This window comes from Lynx canadensis, chromosome D1 (assembly GCF_007474595.2).
Source record: "Lynx canadensis isolate LIC74 chromosome D1, mLynCan4.pri.v2, whole genome shotgun sequence".
Taxonomy (NCBI): Eukaryota; Metazoa; Chordata; class Mammalia; order Carnivora; family Felidae; genus Lynx; species Lynx canadensis.
This window is the reverse complement of record NC_044312.2, coordinates 101,870,446-101,895,825: the sequence shown is the minus strand read 5'-3', so window position 1 is coordinate 101,895,825 and position 25,380 is coordinate 101,870,446. Positions and strand designations below refer to the sequence as shown.

The window sequence follows — 25,380 nt, the reverse complement described above, 5'->3', positions numbered from 1 at the left end:
CACTTGCTGGTGTTCTTGTGTCCATAGAATTATATAATATTTTTTTTAGCAGATTGAAAACTTGGCTATAAATGAAGTCGTGCTATCCTTCTGCAAGTTATTCTGTTTTCACTAAATCTTGTTGGATTCATCCGTGCTGATTCATGGAGCATGAACTGTCACTGGTATAGTCCACGTCAGTATATAAATATACCACAGTCTCTCTATCCATTCTCTTATTGATGGGGGAATACATTTTTCCTGTTCCTTGGTAATATGAAAATCTAGCAAACATTTTGCTCTGAAATTCTGAGTGTGGACCAGTTCAAGCATTCCTCCATGTAAATTCCCAAGAGGGTAATTTCTGGGTCATAAAAGAGTATCTTTGCGTTTAGTAGATATTGACAAATTGCTCTACTTAGTGCTGTCCCAAAAACAGTGTGCGAGATTGGTCTTTACTCCATATTCTTGTCAATTCCTATGTACTGTCAGACTTTCAAAATGTTTTCCAATCTGATGGGTGTAAAATGGATTCTAATTTCTTCTTTAATCTTCTGTGTTGTCATTACAAGTGAACGTACCAAATACGTTCTTTGGTACTGATTGAAAAGCTGTCTTTTCTTCAGTTGTCTGTCTACATTTTTTGTTCATTTTTCAGCTGGGTTATTTTAGCTTTATTTTTTACCTTCGCATTAGCTCCTTATGTATTCTGTACTAGATACCAACCTTTTCATGATATATGCAATGCAAATACTTCAGTCTGTTTGTAGCTTATGTTTCCCTTTTGTGCATGATGTATTTGGTGGTATTTTAACATAGTTCAAATGTTAATCTTCTCTTTATGGTGTGTTTGTATGTTTTGTGTAAACAATTCTTTCCGATTATAAAGATATTCTCTTATATTTTCTTTCAATGCTTTAGAGTTTTATTTTTGCATATTTAAACCTTTCTTTTCCCTAGCATTATAAATGTTGCAAAACAGACTTTAATTCTGATTGTGTAAGGAAAACAATAAATTTTCTATCGTTTTTTTCAATAGCCCGCCCGTTTTTTTATGAGAATTCTATCTTGCATCACGTTTTCCTATTTGTATCAGTCTTTCACTAGGTTCTCTTTTTAAGGACCAAGTTGTCCATTCCATCATCATTGCAAACTGTTTTTTTTTTTAAATTTTTTTTTTCAACGTTTATTTATTTTTGGACAGAGAGAGACAGAGCATGAATGGGGGAGGGGCAGAGAGAGAGGGAGACACAGAACCGGAAACAGGCTCCAGGCTCTGAGCCATCAGCCCAGAGCCTGACGCGGGGCTCGAACTCACGGACTGCGAGATCGTGACCTGGCTGAAGTCGGACGCTTAACCGACTGCGCCACCCAGGCACCCCGCAAACTGTTTTTAAAAAATAACCTTACCACCTCTAATCCGGAAGCTTGAAATGTTAGAGTTTGTTGAAGGATCTTTGGCAGAAGACTTTAGAGTATACAGAAATATCTTATTCTCTCCAGAATGTCCATTATTTTCTCAGAAGGCACATGATACCAACTTCATTGAGCCAGTGATGGTGGCTACAAGATGGAGAAAGACATAAGGTACTTATATTCTATATTTGGTCCCGTGTCCACCCTCTTATTCTGATACTTGCCACTTCAGATCTTCCTTTCCTAGGTTTAACATAGTTTGCAGTTCGTCATAAGTTTTGCATGCCTTGATCATCTCTTGTGTCTTACCCAAACTGGGCCACTTTCCAAACTGGAAGCTGCCATATCCAGATTTAAGAGTTCACAAGGAAAATAGCAACGGAAGTGAGGTGTTGTGTTACTTTCCTCTTCAGGCATTACAGGTGGTCCATTGCCTGCAGGATAATTTGTGTATCCATCCATTTCATGGTATCTTACTGCTCATCTTTGGCATTTTCTCCTGAGACATACAAGGTTTGGAAATCAATGGTGTTGAAAATTACTCTCAAAGGAAACGGGAGCTGAGCAGAGCAGGGTCTTATGAGATCAAGGTCAATTCAGTTGATTTTTTATTTTAAGATTTTCAGTATCCTACAAATGCTTTACTGTTTCAAATATAAAATCTGAGAGGGATGCTTGTGGATTTATCAATTTCTCTTCGCAATTTTTGCGTATTTTATTAGCTCCTGTCAGCTAATGAATGAGGCTTATCCCTTTTAACATTTTGTACATTCTCTCCCAACTTTGATGATTAAAACCTAAGTGTGCATTTTGCCTGATATTCAGATACCTTCAGCAGTATTTTTTATTCTTTTCAGTTAGTTGATGCCTATTATGTTCGTTTCTACCCTGACTTTCAGGCCCTGAGTCCTTTCAATTACTGAATTTCATACTTTTATGAATATACAGGCTGACGAATACTTTCTAACAGTTTATTTTGCACCTAGAAAGCATTTACTCTGTGTTTTCTCCCCTTTCTAACACGAATTAAATTGTGTTCTCTAAACTTTATTTTTTAGTTTTTTGTTCTACTTTTTATTTGATTAGAATACATTGTACTTTCTACTTTTAGTAAAGTTTTAAAAATTTGGATAGATATAATGATTGAACAAAGTCATTAGTCATACTTTTCTTGGAATAATAAAAGGATTATAGAATATTTTAACATGGATACTCCTGCTTCTATCTTATATGGTGTCATGAAGAATGATATGTGATTGACAATAAATTATCACTTAATAATAAACTGTTTAAATATTACCTGTTATATATGACTACAATTATAATTATATTGAATATTTATCTAATTTATCTAATTTATCTAATATTTATCTAATATTAATGTTCCTTTAAAATTAGCCATTTTTCTCAATGACTCACTGTTCTCTTTGTATCCCCTTTTTATCCTGGGTCTAGTTTTCTTCTACATGATTTATACCTTTAATTAGTCATCCTCAATGACCGTTTGTTTGTGTGAGAGAAATTCTGTTTTTATTCGTCTGAAATTGCCTCGTTTTAACTTTAATTCTTGATGAATAACTCATTCGGGTACGGATCTAGGTAGACTGGTATTTCCTTTCAGTACATAGAAAATTATTCTTTTTCAGGTCTGTCTTAGTGTGTTCCACAGAAGATTTTATTACCAGATCCTCTGTTATTTCTCTGTAGGTAAATTTTCTTCTTATGTCAAATTTGGTGTGTTTTAGTGTCAGTTTTTTTCTTTGCTGAGTAAGCCCTATCCTCTGGGTATATGCTCGCATAGTATCACGAACCTTTAATGCATAGGACTTTTCACACCTCTAAGTTAATACTTGTATGATATTTGTGTGATCGATTCATGATTGTAGCATAACCAGATTGTTGGCCCCAGAGGGCAAGGTCCATATCTATCTGCTTTTGCTCACTTATTTTAAAGCCAGTATTTTCCCAAACCTAGAACAGATGATTCTCAATAGATCTATATTGAATTAATAAACTATCATTAAGCTCATTGCATTATAATTATGTCATTACAAATTCTACCACTTTTCATCATGATCTTCACAAATTCTTAGCAATTGAAAACCTCACTGCGCCTCTTTTCATGTGTCTGTTAGCCATCTGGATGTCTTCTTTGGAAAAGTGTTTATTCATGCCTTTTGCCCATTTCTTCACTGGAGTATTTGTTTTTTGGGTGTTGAATTTGATAAGGTTTTTATAGGTTTCGGACACTAACCCTTTATCAGATACATCATTTGCAAATATCTTCTCCCATTTTGTAGGCTGCCTTTTAGTTATGTTGATTGTTTCCTTCACTGTGTAGAAGCTTTTTATGTTGATGAAGTCCCAATAGTTCATGTTTGCTTTTGTTTTTCTTGCCTTCTGCAATGTATCCAGAAAGAAGTTGCACTGGCCAGTGTCAAAGAGGTTACTGTCTGTATTCTTCTCTAGGATTTTGATGGTTTCTGGCTCCCATCTAGGTCTTTCATCCATTTTGAATATATTATTGTGTATGGTGTAAGACAGTGGTCCAGTTGAATTCTTCTGTATGTTGCCACCCAGTTTTCCCAACACCATATGTCGAAGAGACTGTCTGTTTTCATCTTTGTCAAAGATGAGTGGACTATATAGTTTTGGGTCCATTTCTGGATTTTCTATTCTGTGCCATTGATCTTTGCGTCTGTTTTTGTACCAGTACCATACTGTTTTGATGACTACAGCTTTGGGAGATAGCTTGAAATCCAGAATCGTAATGCCTCCAGTTTTATTTTTCTTTTTCAGGATTTCTTTGGCTATTTGGGATCTTTTGTAGTTCCATACAAATTTTAGGATTGTTTGATCTATCTCTGCAATGAATGCTGGTGGCATTTTGATAGGGATTGCATTAAATATGTAGATTCCTTGGATAGTAGGGAAATTTTAACAATGTTTGCTCTTCGAATCCATGAGCATGGAATGTTTTTCCATTTCTTCCTGTCCTCTTCAATATCTTTCATGAGTCTTCTATAATTTTAAGAGTATAGATTTTTTAACCTTTTTAGTTAGGTTTTTTCTTAGGTATCTTATTGTTTTTGGTGCAATTGTAAATGGGGTCAGTTCCTTGATTTCTTCCTGCTGCTTCGTTATTGGGATATAGAAATGCAACAGATTTCTGCACATTGATTTTATATCTTGTGACTTTGTTGAATTCATGTATTAGTACTAGCAATTTTTTAGTGGAGTTTTTCAGGTTTTCTACATAAAGCAAATAGTCAAAGTTTGACTTCTTCCTTGATGATATATATACCTTTATTTTTTGTTGTTGTTGTCTGATTGCTGAGGCTAAGGCTTCCAGTATTATATTAAGTAGTAATGGTGAGAGTGGGCATTCTTGTCTTTAAAAAAAAAAGCCTCTCAGTTTTTCCCCATTGAGGATGATATTAGCTGTGGGTCTTTCGTATGTGGTCTTTATGATGTTAAGATATGTTCCATCGATCCCTACTTTGTTGAGGGCTTTTTATCAAGAATGGATGTCATATTTTGTCAAATGCTTTTCCTGCATCTATTGAGAGGATCATATGGTTCTTATCTTTTTTTACATTACATTTTTTACATTAATGTATCACATTGATTGATTCATTGATTGATTTATGAATATTGAACCAGCCCTGCAGCCCAGGAATAAATCCCACTTGATCATGGGGAATAATTCTTTTAATGAACTGTTGAATTCAATTTGCAAGTCTCTTGTTGAGAATTTTTGGATCCATGTTCACCAGGGATATTGGCCTGTAATTCTCCTTTTTAGTAGAGTCTTTGTCTGGTTTTGGAATCAAGGTAATGCTGGATTCATAGAAAGAGTTTGGAAGCTTTCCTTCCATTTCTATTTTATGAACAGTTTGAGAAGAACAGGTATTAACTCTGCTTTAAATGTCTGGCAGAATTCCCCTGAGAAGCCATCTGGCCCAGGACTCTTATTTGTTGGGAGATTTATGATAACTGATACAATTTCTTTGCTGGTTATAGGTCTGTTCAAATTTCCTGTTTTTTCCTGTTTCAGTTTTGTTAGTGTGCGATTTTCTAGGAATTAGTCCATCTCTTCCAGATTGCCCTTTTCTTTGGCATATAATTTTTCATAGTATTTTTTATAATTGTATTTCTGTGCGTTATTTGTGATGTCTCCTCTTTCATTGGAGATTTTTATCTATTTGGGTCCTTACTCTTTTCTCTTTTATAAGTCTGGCTAGAAATTTATCAATATATTCAGCCATCCAAAAAAATAAAAAAAACAGAGAGAGAGAGAGAGAGAAATCTTGCCATTTGCAATAATATGGATGGAGCTAGAATGTATAATGCTAAGAAAAATAAGTCCACTGGAGAAAGATAAATATCGTATAATTTCATTCATATGTGGAGTTTAAGAAACAAGACAGATGAACAAATGGGATTTGGGAAAAGAGTACATAGGAAACAAACAACAATAGAGTCTTAATGGCAGAGAACAAACTGAGGGTTGATGGAAGGAGGTGGGCAGAAGATGGGCTTAATGGATGATGGGTATTAAGGGGGCACTCGTGTGATGAGCACTGGGTGTTGTATGTAAGTGATGAATCACTGACTTCTACTTCTGAAACCAATATGGCACTGCATATTAATTAAATAAAATATTTAAAGAGTACAAATTTGAAGAAAAAAGAAAACTGCACAGTGAAACTTTGCATATGCTTGCCTCATCCCTCCCACCACGGAGTAGAAACTCTTTAAGGACACAGATAGTTTGACTTTCTCTTATACTCTACATCGACAGTACAGTGGTAAGCACAAAGTTTCCCCTAAATGTTTGTCAAGCCAGTGAATGAATGAATGAATGAATTAATGCCGGTAAACCTGGAGAATGTTGAGCATGGTGTGAATGCGTCACATTTCGTTGTTAAAGTATCAACAACATGGTATTAAAGACAATTGAATGGCCTGACTGAATGCCAGGCTCACCAATTATTATTTGCATCTACCAGGGAGAGCTACGTAACCTCTCTGTGCTTTAGTTTACCCTCTGTAAAATGAAGAAAATGGTGCTAGTGTTCTATGGACTTGTGTGAGGAACAACTAAACTAAGGATTGAAAGGTGATTGCAGCACATAGTAAGTGTCCCATGCCTATCACCTATATTTAATGACCCTCATTGTGATTTGTTTCAATTGGGTCCTTAAATAAATTCCCCACTTATTCCACTTTGGCTCCCCGCAGTTTTCATTTTTGAGGGAGAAGGAAGTATGCTCAATAAAAGCGCAAGTACCAGGGAGGGGATAACCAAGAGTTGCTGTGGATTCGCAAAACCAAAGAACACACGGCCCACTTCTTAAGTCATCCAGCAAGTATCTGTTGATCAGCGATCATATCCCAGGGCCTGTGCTAGCCGCAGAGATCACAGTTCCTGCCCATGAAGATGCAATGTAGTGTTGTCAAGAGAGATGTGGGCAGTAAATTAAACAGATTGTGTTAGACAAGGATGGGGGCAGGGCGCTAAGAGCACATGGAGGAGGGAGGTCAAACTCACTTCTGCAGAGGCAGAGAAAGCATCTTTTGAGAAGACATCCATTTGAGCCTTTCCTGCTGCCAGAAGCAACTTGGATCTGCTGGGAATGAGCAAGGTGTCAACTGTAGGGGAAGCTCAGGGAATATTTAAAGCCAGAGATGGACAGAAGGACAAAGTGTGACTGTAGGGTGAGGAACGGCAGCAACTTCCAGTTGAAAACAGAGTCCAATCTGGGGGTGCCTGGGTGGCTCAGTCAGTTAAGCGTCTGACTTCGGCTCAGGTCATGATCTCAAAGTCCGTGAGTTCGAGCCCCGCGTCGGGCTCTGTGCTGATGGCTCAGAGCCTGGAGCCTGCTTCAGATTCTGTGTCTCCCTCTCTCTCTGACCTCCCCTGTTCATGCTCTGTCTCTTCCGGTCTCAAAAATAAATAAACGTTACAAAAATTAAAAAAAAAAAAAGAAAAGAAAACAGAGTCCACTTGGTATGTGACGATAGGCATCAAACTCTACCCTGCCACTTAGGTACTACCTGGTACTGGGACGTTAGTCCATCCAAGCTCCTTTAGTAGAGCCTCTGTCTTTTCTTCTGAAAGTTCAGGATGGAGTCCCTTCCCTTCAGGGTTATTTTGAAGACATTAAATTACCTACTTGAAAGTTGTCCACACAGAGGAAGTCCTCACCAAGGAGTTTGCCCATGACCTGTGTATGTCACAATGCTGTTTATGACTGACCTTCCCCAAGGCTTCGATGTTCATCAGCGGGGACATTCTGAGTGTTCTGGATTTAAGAGAGGAAACAGTTTCAGTGTGAAAGAAAAAAAAAAATGGAAAATCAGACGGTTGTCAAAATTTGAAGATGAAACTTTTCGTGTGCCTTCCCCAGAGCTCGTAGGGCAAATAGGAATTCTGACATTAGGGAAAATAAGATTGAGTCATCTGATTAGCTTTCTGATCCCAGGGTGTCCCGATTAATCCCCACAGGCGTGATTCCCCATGTAACACACATCGCTGCTATTAAATCCTTCTGAGACTTGTTTGAAGACCTGCCCCTACCTCCCACATCCTGGTATAAATGCAACAACATTTTACAGGTTGGAAAGGCTCAGTGAACTTCCTCAATCAGAGGTGAAAAAAATAGTGCATTTCACAATCAGAAGTAAGTCTTCGTGTTTTTATGTTCTTTAGTTTTAGTCGGGAGGAAATTACTTAAAGTGTCAAACTAAGGCACAACAGTTTGCTCCTTGTTTGCTTGAAATATGCCCATGCCATCCCTTCTGTTCTCAGGTCCTGAGTTTGAGCCTCACTGAGTTTTCCTGACAAGAAGGTCATTGACATTTCCATTGATCTCCCTGGATAACATTTTGCAGAGCTGTCACTGGTGCAAAAGAACAAAGAAAGGTAAAATGTCTACTATCATAGAAAAATGCAAGGACATTTTCAGACATGGGGTGGAGCTTTCCCTAAGAGAAGAGTTCTTGTAGTTAGAGCGTGGCAATCTATGAGCCCTTTACATCTATCTATCTATCTATCTATCTATCTATCATCTATCTATCTATCATCCATCTATTTTTTGAGGGGGAAGATTTTGAGTTTGTGTATTAACTCTGGTTGAGGATCCATAGTTTCAATAAATATTTCATGAGATTTATATTTTAAAAAGGAGGAAAAAAGAAGCTTAAGTTCCATTTTTTCAATGAATTCTCGCTAAGAGTTTTATTTCTTAACTTTACAAACTTTTTTTCAGAAAAAATCTTTTGTCGTTTACCTATAATTGAATGGGTTACAAAATTACTCTAGACAACTTGCCCATTGAGTTCTGTTACCCTCTAGTGCATTCTCTCTAGGGCTGAATCCTTGCCTGGGTGTTTTGGTTTGTTTTTTTTTTCTTTTTTTTTCCTTAGTCTTTTTTTTTTTCTTTTCACAGGAGTGAGGGTGATCTCCTTCTATATCTCCCGTCATCAGCTCTGTTAGTCTCTGTGTTCCAGGACCCACTCTGAACCCCCTGTTAAGAATGTTCACCTTTTGCTCTGGCCTTATACAGGCAGCTGGGTCGTCTGTGACATCCTTTCTGTAAGCACACGCTATGCTATTCATTATCTTTTTATTTTTTTTTCTTCCCATTTATCAGAACTTCTGCTCTACTTTCCAGTGGGCATTTCTGGATCCCACACAAGTCACCATCTCACGAATCAAGACTCTTTCAGTTCCCACAGGTATTCATTAAGTGACATGCGACAAATGAGTTTTTCTACAAGTGAAAGCCTTAAGTCCAAGTTCTATAGTGTCTATAAATCTGAAAAGCCCACATTCTGATCTTTTACTTTCCATCTTTCTCTGTCCTGGGGACCACTATCTACATCCTTTCTGAGGGTTCCTGGGTGCAAACAGATGTGAAATCATCTCCTAAGCCACCCTACTGATGTGTGTCATTTAAAGAAATACACTGTTTAGAGGGCAGTTTCCTGCTGGCCACTTCCTGAACAGACACTGCCACTATCCACAAAGAAAGATCCCACACGGTGACTTTGCCTCTGTTCCTTCTCCTTCCTGGAACACCCTTCGTAAAGTAAGATTATTGCTTGTTCTCGTCCTCCTTCAGTTTGTTGCCAAAAAAGGTCATCTTTTCAGACGTACTTCCCTGATGTTGCTACTTAAAAGCCAAACACCTGCTTCATGAAATTCCATTTTTTTCCCTCCCTAACAATGCCATTTGAATCACCATTTACTTCCTTGCACTAATCTGTGTCTCCGTCCACTGTACGTGAAGGTCGGAAGGGCAGGGATTTTGAAGGTGGTTTTGTTCACTTTTGCATCGGCCGTGCCTCATCACATGATACTTATTTTATGAACATCTAGTTTGATATCCACAATGACTCTTGAGCGAGGTAGAACAGATATCATCATTCCCACTTACGAATGAGGAAATGAAGTAACCCACGGTTAAGGATCATTGCTCATTATCAGCAAGTGTTGTTAGTGTATTCAACAAATGTTAAGTACCTACTCTCTGGATAAAGGAGATAAAGCACAAAAAGACATTGCTGTTGTCTCTCTAAAACCTATACTAAAGTAAGTTTCAGTGACTCATTTTGAAATGAGACAAGAATTGGGCAGGGTTCAAAAAATTGAATATGAGAGGAAGGGCAAGAAAAAGAACATTTGAGAAAAAGGAAGATGAAACTAAGCACTGGTTATGATGTAAAGGAGAGCAAAAACCCATAGAATTTGTCCTACTTCTGGATAGGTAGAAGTTGTGATTAACAACTTAAATACTAACCATGCAAAACTTACTTACTTATCAGCACATTATATATCTATATTGCTGTAGACTGTTCTCAAAATAATGAGTGAGAATTCATTTGATTAGATGATTCTTCACTCGTTTATTTGCTGTAAGTTTATTAGACCAAAGTGATTGTCCTTTTTAAAATTGTGAATCTGGGAACATCTGCATTATAATCTCCTGGTTACTTGTTACATATGAAGTTCCCCATATCCCACATGAAAGTATCTCACATAAACTTCCTGTAACTTTTCTTAAGAAGCCTTCCCAGCAATTGTTTTGTACACTAAATTCAAAAAGCTCTTAATTCTCCTGAGGGCACGACATCATGACAAGCTCCATTGGGATACAGAGATGAGTAAAACATATGTAATTAATCCATTTTTCATGCTTCCACTATTCTTTTCTTCTCTTTCCTAAAATTGAATCTGTAAATGTGCAATTAGAAGTCACAGTTCGATAATGAGCTGGACTTTGTCCCTGTCCCGGAGGAAGGAATATATGAGGAGTGGAAAGTAGATAGAATGAGCAGAAAGGTGATAGAATATGCTACAGAGTGAGTTAGAGGTATGCAGGGTGTGCTGGATGCATAAAACATCCTGCACCTTATCAGATAAGTACAGTTTGAGAGGGAAAAATTTTGAAGGGGGAGAGGGGACGTGTAGCTCAGTTGTAAACATGGATAACGGAATAGGTATTATGTACAGTTATCTATAGGTATAGCTATAGGTGCGACTACAGTTATACAGAGAGAAATATAATAGTAATTCCATACAAAGACAAATGAAATAATGGCTTAGCAGAAGCACAAAGTCTGTTTATGGTAACGTTCATTTTGAATGACACATGGAGATATTGAGGAAAATCATTTCAACAGTCAGAAGTAGGATTTGTACCTTTCTGTCTGCTTGACTTCCATTGTTTCCAACTTAGGTCCAGATTCTCAGAAAATGTCCATCTCAAATGCCAGTGCAATAACAGAATTCATTCTCCTGGGGCTCACAGACCGGCCTGAACTCCAACTTCTCCTCTTTGTGCTGTTTCTGGTTTTGTATCTTGTCACCCTCTCGGGCAACCTGGGCATGATGCTGTTGATCAGACTGGACTCTCGCCTCCACACACCCATGTACTTCTTCCTCACTAATTTGGCCTTTGTGGACTTGTGTTACACCTCAAATGCAACCCCACAGATGTTGACTAATTTCTTATCGGAGAAGAAGACCATCACCTTTGTTGGCTGCTTTACGCAATGTTACATTTTCATTGCACTTCTCCTCACTGAGTTTTACATGCTGGCGGCAATGGCCTATGACCGCTACGTGGCCATATGTAACCCTCTGCGCTATAGTATGAAAATGTCCAGGCGTACCTGCCTCTGTTTGGCCACACTTCCTTATGTCTATGGCTTCTCAGATGGGCTGTTCCAGGCCCTCCTGACCTTCCGCTTGAACTTCTGTAGATCCAATGTCATCAACCACTTCTACTGTGCTGACCCACCACTGATTAAGCTTTCTTGCTCTGATACGTATGTCAAAGAGCATGCCATGCTCGTATCAGCTGGCTTCAATCTCTCCAACTCCCTCTGCATCATCCTGGTGTCCTATGCCTTCATTGTTGGTGCCATCCTCCGGATCAAATCGGCAGAGGGTAGGCGCAAGGCATTCTCCACCTGTGGCTCCCACATGATGGCTGTGACCCTCTTTTATGGGACACTCTTCTGCATGTATGTAAGACCACCAACAGATAAGACTGTAGAGGAATCCAAAATAATAGCTGTCTTCTACACTTTTGTAAGTCCGGTGCTTAATCCATTGATATACAGTCTGCGGAACAAGGATGTAAAGCAAGCCTTGAAAAATGTCCTCAGAGGAAATAGGTCACTAAGATGGGACTGACCCTGATTTCCAATGAATCGTCACTAAAACTTGGGCTCAATATCTTTGTATTCTAATGATGTATTTTTATATTCTCTATGGATAAGTCTCAAATATCTCAGCTAAAAATCTCAAGTCTGGGGAAAAGATGAACTTCACTTATAAATCTGCATTCTTGCACCTCAACATGTGGTCCATACACCAGCAGCAACAGCATCACCTTGGACTTTGTTAGAAATGTAGGAGCATCACATTCTGCACCTTAGATGCACTATATCCAAACTTGTGTTTTAATCAAATCATAGGTGATTTGTAAACACATTAAATTTGAGGAGCACTGTTCTAATTGAAAACTCCCACTTAGTATGGCATGGAACATTCCTGTGTTCTTATTGTTTACAATGATGACAAGATAAAGATGTTCTCAGTTCCACTCCTTACATTTGTTCTATTCTCATTATTATCTATCTTTTGGGGCTAGGAGTGCTTGTGAAACACATCCTTCTGTCCTTCTCCTCTGAGTTACTAAGTAAAACCAAAAAGCACGGATCATGATAGTCTTCACGTTCCTTGTGAATGTGCTCATATAATGGTCAGTATGGGAATGGGGAAGAGAGGAATAGGGTGATCTTTTTTTTTTTTCCCTAGCTCTGAGTTTGTGGATCCAGTCTATGACCTCTGAACTATAGGGACCTACTTCTTCCCTCTGATCTGCAAGCCTGAATCTACGCACCCAGGTCTAGGAAAAGAAAGAATGCTTTCAGTATCACTTGGATGTGAAAAGTTTAGAAATGCCGGGCAATGTCTTTTTTCTTCATTTCTAGTTTATAAGTGAAAATTTGGATTATTGATTTGAGTGTTGCTTTTTTCTCATATACATTTATACCCTTTACCTAAACACCACGTTAGCCGAAAACTGCCAATTTTTGGTAATTTTTACATTCATTTTGCACTATTTTCTTTTTTTTTCCAGCACCTCTTCTTTAACCTTTGAGCTATTATAGAAGATAGTGCTTAATTATTGTATATTTGAGAGTTTAAAAGATATTTCATTGTTACATATTTGTCATTTCGTTCTGTTGCCAGAGAACATATGCCTTATGATTTTAATCTTGGAAATTTACTAAGTTTAGTGTTTTATTTATAAAATGAGATAAATTTATAAATTTTATTTATAAAATGAGAGATAATTGACATATAACATTGTGTATGCTTACGGTGTACATTGTAATGATTTGATACATGTATATGTTACGAAATGATTATCGCAAGACTGTTTGTTAACACATCTATCATGTCGCATAAACACATTTTTTTTTTCCTGTGGTGGTCACGGTGAAACATTTAAGACCTTCTCTCTTAGCATTTTCAAGTATACAGTACAGTATTGTTAACTACAGTCACCATGTTGTACGTTAGATTCCTTTGAGGTTATTCATCTTATAACTGAAGGCTTGTAGCCTTTGACCAACATTTCCCCATTTCCCACATCCCCCCCCCACCTGACAACCAGCCCTGTACCCTCTGTTTATGTGAATCTGACTTTCTTAGATTCCACATAAAAGTTAGATCATACTGGGCCCCCCGGGTGGTTCAGTTAGTTGACCATTCAACTTTTAATTTCAGCTCAAGTCATGATCCCTTTGTCATGGGATTGAACCCTGTGTCAGGCTCCATGTTGAGTGCGGATCCTGCTTGAGATATTCTCTTTCTCTCCCTCTGCCCCTGGCTCCTGCTCTCTCTCTCTCTCTCAAAATAAATAAACACATTCAAAAAGAAGTTAGATCATACGGTCTTAGTCTATCTCACTTATTTCACTTAGTATAGTTCCCTCATCCAATATTACAAATGGCAATTTCCACTTTTTAAATGATGGAGTAATATTCCGTTGTATATAAATACCACATCGTCTTAACCATTCATCTGCAAATGGACACTAACATTGTTTCCGTGTCTTGAATCTTGTGAGTTTTGCTGCAATGAACGTGAAGGTGCACCGATATCTTCAAGATTATGATTTCATTTCGACCGGCTGTACATGTCCCCAGAAGGGGGCTAACTGGATCATATGATAGTTTTATTTTTGAAGAAGCTGCATACTGTTTCCCTATTGTCTATATAGATTTATGTTCCCATCAGCAACGCACATGGGTTCCTTTTTCTCCACATCCTCTCCAGCACTTACTATCTCTTGTCTTTTTGATAATACCCACCTAATAGCTGTGAAGTTGTATTGTGCTGTGGTTTTCCTTTGCATTTCCATGATGTTTTGTGATAAGCAGCTTTTCATTACCTATTGGCCATTTGTATGTCTTCTTTGGAAAAATTTCTATTCAGGCCATCTGCCCACTTCTAAACAGGCTTATTTGTTTTTGTATTAAGCTGTATTTTTTGTTATATATTTTGGATATTAATGTCTTCTCTGATATATTGTTTGCAAATATTCTCTCCCAACCCATAAGTTGTCTTTTCATTTTGTTGATAGTTTTTTTTTTTTTTTTTTTTTGCTGTGCAGAAGCTTTAAGTTTGATGCAGTCTAATTTTTCTTTTCTTGCTTGTACTTTTGATTTCACATACAAAAAGCCATTGCCAAGACGAATACCAAGGAACATTTTTCCTATCGTAGGTTTTATGCTTAAGTTATTAATTTATTTCAAGTTAATTTTTTATGTGTGGTATAAAATAGAGCTCCAATTTAATTGTTCTGCATGTGGTCATCCTCTTTCCAGCACCGCTCACCGAAGAAACTCTCCTTTCCACATGGAGTATTTTTTAACTCCCTTGTCAAATATTAGTTGACTGTATACGCACGGGTTTATTTCTTGGCTCTCAATTCTGTTTCTTTGGTCTATATATGTCTGTTTTTGGTACAGATAGCATCTTGTTTGTACTACTATACCTTTGTAAAATAATTTAAAATCAGGAAGTGTGATGCCTCTGGCTTTGTCCTTTCTCATGATTGTTTTGTCTATTTAAGGTCTTTTTGTTGTTGTTGTTGTTGTTCCATATGAATTTTAGGATTATTTGCCTTGTTACAGTGAAAAATGTCATTGGATTTTTTATTGGAATTGCATTAAATCTACAGATGGCTTTGGGTAGTATGCACATTTTAACAATTTTAACTCTCTTTCAATCCATAAACACTGGGTATCTTTTTGTTTATGTCTTCTTCAATTTCTTTCATCAAAGACTTTTTGTTTTTAGATTTTCACAGATTTCTTTTTACTTCATTTATTTACTTTGAGAGAGAGAGAGAGAGAGAGAGAGAGAGAAAGGGAGGAAGAACTGAGCATACAAGTGGGGGAGGTGGAAAGGGAGAGAGACAATTCCAAGCAACTGCACAGTCAGCAAGGAGCCTGATGTGGGACTCGAACTCAGGAGCTGTGAGATCATGACACGAGCTGAAACCAAGAACTCAATCTACTGATCTACTCAGGCACCCCAGTGGACAGATCTTTTCATGCTTTGGTTAAAATCATTCCTAAGTATTTTATTGATCTTGGTGCTATTGGATTTTTTTCTTTATTTCTTTCCCAAATAGTACATTATTAGTATGTAAAAATGCAACTTATTTTTTACTTGTTGATTTTGCATTCTGCATAAACTTACTGAATTTATTTATTAGCTCTAACAGTTATTTGGTAGTGTCTTTAGGTTTTCCTATGTATAAGATCTATCATCTACAAATATAATTTTACTTATTTCTTTCAGATATTGGATACTTTTTTTTTTTTTGCCTAATTGTTCTAGCTTGGACTTCCAGTATTTTGTTCACTGGGAGTGGTGATTGTGGACACCTATGTCTTGTTTTTAACCATAAAGGAAAGGTTTCACCTTTCCACCAATGAGTATGATGTTAGCCATTGGCTTGTCATAGATAGCCTTTATTATATTGATGTATACTCTTTTTATACCCAATTTGCTGAGAGTTTTCATGATAAGATGTTGAATTTTGTCAAATGTTTTTCTGCATCTATTGAGATGACCATATAATTTTAACCTTTTATTCTATTAAGGGATGCATCCATTTTTTCACAAACAACTGATCCCTGTGGAGACAGTGAACTATATAATAGGTAATGGGTACAAATGTGTCCATTTTAAGTACGATTCAGGTGTTTTGACAAATGTGTATCCATAGGACTGTCACCACTATTGATTGACATATAGAGGATTTCATCACTTCCCAAATTTCCTTTTTATCCCTTTTATGACAATTACTGCCCTGCATACCCCGCTTTTGCTAATCACAGATGTGCCTTTTCTTACTATATTCATATAAATAGAATCAAAGCATATATAGTCCTTTGTGTGTACATTCTTTGAGTTGCAAAAATATTTTGGAAAATCATCCAGTTGATGTATAGATCCATAATTTGATATATTTTCTGTTATTGAGTAGCTTTACGTTTTAAAAATGTACCACTATTTATATATCTATGTGTTATCAGAATTTGGGTTGTTTCATTAAGTGTCTTCAGTATCAGGCTTAATGAAAGTGTAATGTCCAGGACAAAAGAAAATTCTACCAACCTGTTATAAACTCACACAGAACAGATGTAATTACAATTAAAAATCATGACTTTTAGCTTGAAAGACCTCTTTTTTATTTCTTCCTCACTTGATCTAGTCACCATGGATATAAAGTCATCACATATAGGTTATCTTGCCAGACTTTTTTGCAGGTAGAAGTGAACATTTTCTGTATTACATTCCTATTCTACTTTGTAACTGACATTTGTGTGCCTTTCACACTATATTCAATCATAAGGCCAACAAATGAAATCAGGTTGTGAAGTTAGGATGATGGGTTAGAAGATAGTAAGTTTAGCCGTCTTCTAAAACCATAGAACATTTGCCCTTTAATGGATGAAGCTGCTACTCAGGTCTCATCGTTTGCTTCCATACTAGAATGCAAGCCACATGAATTCAAATTATATTGATCTTTAGAAGAATTTCATGATCTTGCAAGTAGTGCAAAATGTGTCAATTTGAAAACACCATGTCAACTAAAAGATATTTGTGGGTGAAATCCTACTCTATTTTTTTTCAATAAAGTCACTCAATATGTATTTATGACTAGCATGTTCTAGTCACTGTGCAGAGTGTTGTGTATATAGTAAATTAAAATTTTAGTTTCTTACTCTGTTGGAATTAATAGTTTGGAAGGGAAGACAAATCTTAAGGAAACAGTATTCATTGTACAGATAGATCAAACCATTCTAAAATTAGTATGGAACCACAAAGGACCTTAAACTGCCAAGACAGTCCTGAAAAACAAAAACAAAAACAAAAACAAATCAAAACTGGAGGTATCATGATCCCGGATTTCAAACTATATCGTAAAGTTGTAGTCATCAAGACAGTATGGTACTGGCAGAAAAACAGACACATAGATCAATGGAACAGAAAAGAGAACCCCGAAATAGACTCACAACTACATGGTCAACTCATGTTTGACAAAGCAGGAAAGAATAGCCAGTGGAAAAAAGACAGTCTCTTCAACAAATGGTGTTGGGAAAACTGGACGGTGACATGCAGAAGAATGAAACTGGACCACTCTCTTACACCATACACAAAAATAAATTCAAAATGGATGAAAGACCTAAATGGGAGCCAGGAAACCATAAAAATCCTAGGGAATACAGGCAGCAACCTCTTTGACACTGGTCAGAGCAACTTCTTTCTAGATGCATCACAGAATGCAATGGAAACAAAAGCAAACATGAACTATTGGGACTTCATCAACATAAAAAGCTTCTGCGCAGTGAAGGAAACAATTGACAAAACTAAAAAGCAGCCTGCAAAATGGGAGGAGATATTTGCAAAAGACATATTTGATAAAGGGTTGTGGTATAACGCCTCCTTAAGGAATGTGGTGAAAATCTCAAGACAAGGGAAGGCAACCTGGCTATGTATATGTACATAGCATTCTTCATGACTCTGTAACATAGACTGCCCTTTCAGACCGTATGATACCATATACGGGAGACAAAGGAGCAAAAATTGTACAAAAGGCAACCCCTCGCTGTGCTCGGAGCTCAGCCTTTTGGGTCTTAGCCCACTAAGCTCATGCCAGCACGAATAAAAAAGCTGCTTCCTGGAAAAAAAAGCCTCTGTGTCCCAACTCTTTATATGTAACTGGCCGCTACAGGATTATTATCCAGAATCTATAAAAACATCATCAAATTTAACACCCAAAAAACAAATAACCCAGTTAAGAAATGAACTTAACATCTTGAATGAACTCTACACAACTCATTATGCTATCCTGCCCACATGATTTTACTCACTGGGTGTTATAATTTAAGCACTTAATTCTGGATATGAAAGTCCTTTCAGCAAACATTCATTCAATAGCAATTGTATGGATAAAACACAATTTAGAACAGGAAAAATCATAAAAACGTCAAAGACCATGAATTGAATCATTATTTGATGATGTTATTCATTGTTCTGTTTATCTGATGAGAATAAGTTGTCGTCCATAATGCAAAAATTCCATGAGAATAAATTCCTAACCACTGAAAGGAATCAGCTCAAAATTATTACAAACTGATTCAGTCACAAGGGGGAAATCCCAAGACTCTAATCAGTATAAGTCTGCCTAAGTTACTATTTCCTGGGAGTTTTCTCTTTTAGTAATATTGTCATTGTTTTTTCAGTATATGTTGAAAAATATCTTAGGAATAGGAGCTTCAAATTACAATTTGAGTATAAATCACTCCCGGCACCTCATCATTTGGACCACTCGTGTCTCCGAAAGAATCTTTCCTGGGATCAGGTAAGAGCGACAATTCTGACTTTTACACTTGCAGTTTCTCTTCCTGTTTTATTTTTGGATCTTCACCATAGGAGTTAGGTGGCCACGAAAGGAGCTTTCAATGTTAGCTTAATTTCTTGGCCAGTTACAATGAGTTTGTATGTATTTTTATTTAGATTGGTCACTAGAAAATATCAAACTCTCGTGGGAATTAATGCGTTTACACTAATCAATTTACTTTGCAAATAACATTCTCTTCATCCATTCAATAGTTTAACACGTATTGAATAACCATATGAGAGGGAGCACCTGATAATCTCATAATTTTTTTTTTTAATTTTTTTTTTCAACGTTTATTTTTATTTTTGGGACAGAGAGAGACAGAGCATGAACGGGGGAGGGGCAGAGAGAGAGGGAGACACAGAATCGGAAACAGGCTCCAGGCTCTGAGCCATCAGCCCAGAGCCTGACGCGGGGCTCGAACTCCCGGACCGCGAGATCGTGACCTGGCTGAAGTCGGACGCTTAACCGACTGCGCCACCCAGGCGCCCCTAATAATTTTTAAAAGAATAATATCTGTTGGGTCATCGAGGTGGCCCAGTTGGTTGAGCATCTGACTCTTGGTTTCGGCTCAGGTCATGATCTCATGGTTGGTGGATTTGAGCCCATGTCTGGTTCTGTGCTGATGGTGCTGAGCCTGCTTGGGATCCTCTGTCTCCCTTTCTCTCTGCCCCTCCACCCTCTCTCTCTCTTGCTCAAAAATAAATAAACATTAAAAAAAAAGAATAATATCTGTTGGAAGAACAGTCCCCCCTCCAAAAAAATCAAATAATTGAAAAGAGAAAAAATTCAAGAAAGAATTATTATATTCATTCTGGCAAAAATAAAACTCTTATAGAACTCAATAAATCTCTTTTTCAATTATTTGAGACAGAAATGTTTGGGGTAAATTTAATTAAACTGAGACACATGGCTAATAATGGGTATAGGATTTGTAACTACATAAATCCTGAATCAGAATGTTATAAATGATGGGCATTTTAGAAATTATGTAGCCAAAGTATGATATTGAATAGATGAGGACTCAAGTTCACAGAAAGAAAGTCGCTATATCAAGGTTAAATGATTGCTTCCTAAATTAAAAAAAAATAAAAAAAATTAGTGTTTATATGTTTATTTATTTATTTATTTAAAAATTTTCATTTATTTTTGAGAGAGATCGAGAGACAGAGTGTGAACAGAGGAGGGGCAAAGAGGGAGACACAGAATAGGATCCAGGCTCTGAGATGTCAGCACACAGCCCAATGCGGGGCTCAAACTCACTAGCTGTGAGATCATGACCTGAGCTGAAGTTGGACACTTCACAGACTGAGCCACCCAGGTGCCCCAAAGATCGCTTTCTAAACGAAGATTCAAAAGGGGTTTTGTGATACCACTGGCTGGTACAAAGCCATAATGTGTAACAAGATCTATAACTGAAGTTCATTCATTGTAACCAGGTAATGCACCCTGCTCTTAAATTTGTGAGACAATGGAATGGAAAACTAAGACAGGAGAAGACACTGGAGTTTATTTGGCAGAGTAGACAAGGAAGGTGCTCCTTCTGGGAAATTAATATTCACACGAGATGCATGGCTCCACCAACTACATGACCTATTATTTACTTGTTTTGCCATTTCCTACCTTAAAGTACCATTCTTTTTCTAGCTATTCTTGCAGGCTTATCTACATCTTTATGAACAGTTGAGCTTGCATGCTTATCGGATTACTGACTCTAAACTTCAATAACCCTTCCTCCTGTTTTGTGTGTCCCTATCCTTCGCTTCAATATCTCCTAGTCTCCCACTCCATCTTACAGGATTATGAAATGGCAACCTTATGCACATGGAATAGTTAGCAAAAATGAAAGCAGGTCAGTGTTATCCTGTTACCTTGAACATGTGCCTTTAGACTGGACCCTGAAGAGGGCAAACCATTCCCCAAATGAGCATTTCATCCACCAGGATGTGAGATATCAATGACACTTTTGGAAGTGAGCTACACACTTTGATTGACTGATTTTCAGTGGGAAAGTAAAATCTTGGAACTCCAAATTTTCACCAAATATTTACCACGTGTACCAGTTTACCATATGTGACACCTATTTTTTGCTCAATAATCCCTACAAAATTACAAAGTAATGTTTTGTTTTCTTGTGTTATTACATAATAGGAAACAAATATATATACATATCAATATCCTTGTGAGTCAAGTTCATTTGCATGAAAAATCTATGTAGTCTCTGTTATCTTGTTTATCTATGATCATTCCAATCCGGAGAAAAGCAATTTGACATTATTGAACCAGTGAAACCTTATGGTGAGAATTTTATTTTTCTTATGTTTCTTGAAATAAGGGACATAGATAAAAAAAAAAAAAAAACTCATTGCTACTTTCACTGGCTTATTATTGCCCAGAAATTTCAAAATGGACACCAAAGTCAGAGGGAAATCTTTAGGAAGATATCTGGTTCCCCACCTCAATTAATTAAATTAATTAATTTAATTTAATTATTAAATTAAAGATAATTTAATTATCTTTCTGTGTGGCATTTCTCATATGGAGAGAAAAATGTGCATGACTATTATAAAACTAGTTCAGCAATCTCTCCAATAATTCAGTATGAATTACTTGGCATTCTATATTGATATAGAAGCTAGAAAATAAGAATAACGGAGGATAAATTTTGCTATTCCTTAAATAAATATCAAATAAGTGAGCAATCTTTCCAACTACAAGGAGTGCTGGGTACAGTAATTTAAATAGGGAGCTTTCAAGAGCAGTTCCCACAGCCATTAAACATGAGCCCAGAAGCGCAAGAAAACTCTACAAGCTTTTGCTTATAGAAATAAAAATAATATATTAAGTATTCCAAAATTATTCAGCTACTTATTTCCAGTGGAATAAAAGGCTTTACTTCTAATGCAGCAGGTTTGGTTTGGAATTATCATAGAGAGCTACCAAAAATATTTAACATTTACCAACAGTATTTGTCATATGCCCATTTCAGATCTCAAATATCTTTTTTTTTTTTAAAGATATTGGGAATCATGTTTCCAAACACTTTTGGCCTTTAAAATTTGAATCAGGCAAGAAACTCAAATTAGATGGTTTTGTTTTATTTTGTTTTTAAACATTTTTATGTTTATTTATCTTTGAGAGAAAGAGAGACAGAGTGTGGGCAGGTGAGGGGCAGAGAGAGATGGAGACAAAGAATCCGAAGCAGGCTTCAGGCTCTGAGCTGTCAGCACAGAGCCTGACACAGGGCTTGAACTCACAAATAGCGAGATCATGACCTGAGCTGAAGTCAGATGCTTAACTGACTGAGCCACCCACATGCCCCTCAATTACATTGGTTTTAGAAACAGGGTCATGGATTGCAAGATAGGTCTGTAAAAAGACAGAGGAGAAGCAACAAGGGAAGCATGATTTTAAAAAGAATATGTAATAATTTCAACACAGATAAGTTAAAATATGTGGAAATTATATGAGAATATTTACAATATGTGGAACCTATGTTATATCCACATACATGGTAATTTACCACATACCTTAACTCAAATAGACACTTAATAAGCAACCATAATTATTTGCTTGATATGATATGATGTGCAAACAGGGGCTAGTGTTTAGGGTCCAGCTGTACAGATCATGTGCTTGGGAGCAGAAAAGACTTGTGTCCACCTCTGATTGGTAAACAGAGCTCTGATGTCATATCGCTTTCTATTCCCCTAGGAGTTCTTGGCTATTTTCTGCTTGCTTCCATTCCTTCCCATTCACAGGGGTCCTCTTCCAAGCTCTGTATTTCCCCCAAACAATTTTTTTTGAGAGCATGTATCAATGATAAATTCAAAAGTGCTTTAGTATACTACCAGTGGCACTACTGAAAGAAGATGATTTTCCAAGTAGTGCAGGATAGACCTTACGTTCCTGTGTTTGGTTTTGCTATTGAGATGCAAGGGTTCTAGCACTTTCTGGTGTTCAGTGTGGAATTAGGGTTTCTAAGTCTAACGAGAGTAGAGATGCTTCAGGCTCTTTGAACGAGTGAGCTTAGGAAAAGCTGCGTATTCTTGCCCACCTTATATAGCTTCACAATACATGCGGGCATCTAGAAGGCTCTGAGACTTCCTGCAACAGAGAAACCCATTTTCCCTTCTCTTTTTCAAAACACAGCATTCTTTGGGGTGCCTGGGTGGCTCAGTCGGTTAAGCATCCAACTTTAGCTCAAGTTATGATCTCATGGTTCATGAGTTTGAGCCCTGCATGAGACTCTGTGCTGACAGCTCAGAGCCTGGAGCCTGCTTCGGATTCTGTTTCTCCCTCCCTCTCTGATCCTCCCCATCTTGTACTGTCTCTCTCTCTCTCTCTCTCTCTCTCTCTCAAAACTAAATAAACATTAAAAAAAACTCAGCAGTTTTCAAATTTAGTTTTACCATAGACCTATTTTGTTGCCTGATATCCCGTTGATCTGGTGCATACAGTTTTGAAAGTACTAATCTAAGAACTCTGGTGACAGCATGTTGAAGGTTTATGTGTGCCCCATTCCCCCCCTTTCCTAATTGTACTCACTCTGTATTAGTTGCAGGTTCTTCTAGAGGTAAAACAAAACAGAACTGCATCATTGCTTTGTAAAACTGATGTGGCTGTGTGCATGGAAAGAAGAACTATAATCCAAACGTAGTCTCTCCTTCTTAAATCTTAAAGCGTGCTTGCTGAACCTATTCAAAGGAAATAGTAGGGAACAGCAAATTAAATTCCTATTTCTCTTTTATATCTTTATTGCTTTTATTAGTTGTCAAATGTAATATGATGAGCAGCCAGGTGCTAGTATTTAGGGCATAGCTGTCCAAATCTAAAGGTGAGATGAATGTCGTAATGCCATTGAAATGGGAGATTTACATGTACCGTTAAGGTGAATATTCTCCAAATAGACTCACCTTTTCTGGCAAGTGAGGAAAAAGCACTTTTGCTATTTACACCTATCCTGATTCTCAAATTATTGCAGTTTGCTCTCAAAGACCAAAGTTGTAGAATTAATCCGTAGAAAATTTATCCCTGAGTCTACGTGGAGTATCTTTGATTTCTCTTGAAAGCCTCCTGTCTCTGTGTACTGTCTGAAAGTCCTCCCTACCCTCATCTTTCTAGAAAATTCTTAGTTATCCTGTAAGTCCCAGTTAAAGGGTACCATTCTTTGAGGCTATCCTGCCTCTCTGGACACAATTAATTAGTAACTGTTCAAATCTTTATTATTGAACTTATCACATATAATCTTAATTTTCTCTTCCTATGCCCCTTTTATTCTGAAGATACCAACCAGCTCTCTCAAGACAAGCACTATTACCAGTCACCTTTGTTTCCCTAGGAAAGTGACTCACAGACATGCAGTGTCCAATGCTGTTTGTACTCAAAGATTATCTTATTATAATGACTAAATCATACAACATTCTGGAAACATCACTGAGTTCGAAGTAGCTGACTTTTGAGGGTACTTGGTTCAATACCCGGGAACAGCTTACATACAGCAAATATAGCTGGTGACATTGCCTTTTCAGTGAATCAGGCATACAGACTTCTTTTCTATGCTCTGGTTAAAGACAGGCTTAAAAATGAAATTATTTGCCAACACTGTGTATGGTAGGTTTCACATTAAATAATGAATCCTCATACCTGTTTACATTTGGAAGCTCTTAAGATCTTGGAACATAGGGCTTACGTTATTGTGTAGTAAAAATTCCACTGGCCTGAGTGGCTGCTGGCTTTTTAACCTGGGAGTCACTCTCTATTTCATTTCTGTTCATCCTTATACCTAGCCCACTTCACTCATCCTTATTATCTAACTGGCTCTGAGAGGTATTTGAGTTCTGATCCCTTATCTTATTCAGTCTATCACGTACAATAACACGACAACATTGAGAATCCATGATGAAAATATATTCTCCCGACTCCTGGAAAAAGTTTCTCATTTTATTCTTTCATTATAATTGATATTATCTGAATTGATAATTTTATCCACAAGCATAATCCACTCTTTGACCACTTCTTTTTTTCCCCCAACCTAGGTCTCCCTTTCTCTAGTCATACAAGTGCTTCTGAACGAAAATTCCTTCATTAGTGATTGATGCAGGGCTTTGTTATTTTCACATATGGGGTCATTATCTTTGGTCTATTCACATATGAATGCCATAATTTCCTGTACTTTATTGATATCACAGTGAAACAGGATCCCTTTCCTTTAAATCACTGTAATTTGGGGTTTTCACCTACAACCCATAGGGAGTGTAATTCTCAGAAGTTGAACTTCTACATATGCATGCACTGTTGACTTGCAGAAGTGTTTCCAAACACATGTCACCATTGCATCTGGAACCATTCCCAGGCTCCATGATGAAACCTGTGATTTTATAGAGAACGGTAAGCGACTGTTGGTGGTTCAGTCCATTTTTAGGCAGACTTTGGGTCATAAGGCCCCCATTCTGAAGCAAGCTGGTGTCACATG

The 25,380-nt window shown here is 37.2% G+C and overlaps 1 protein-coding gene across 1 annotated transcript; it reads left to right on the top strand.

Annotated features, from left to right (window-relative positions):
• Nucleotides 1–11,158: 11,158 nt before the first annotated feature.
• Nucleotides 11,159–12,103, top strand: LOC115525424 (olfactory receptor 5M11). Its single transcript, XM_030332620.1, has one exon. It carries the CDS (start codon nucleotides 11,159–11,161, stop codon nucleotides 12,101–12,103), a length of 945 nt encoding a protein of 314 aa, XP_030188480.1.
• The last annotated feature ends 13,277 nt before the right edge of the window (nucleotides 12,104–25,380 follow it).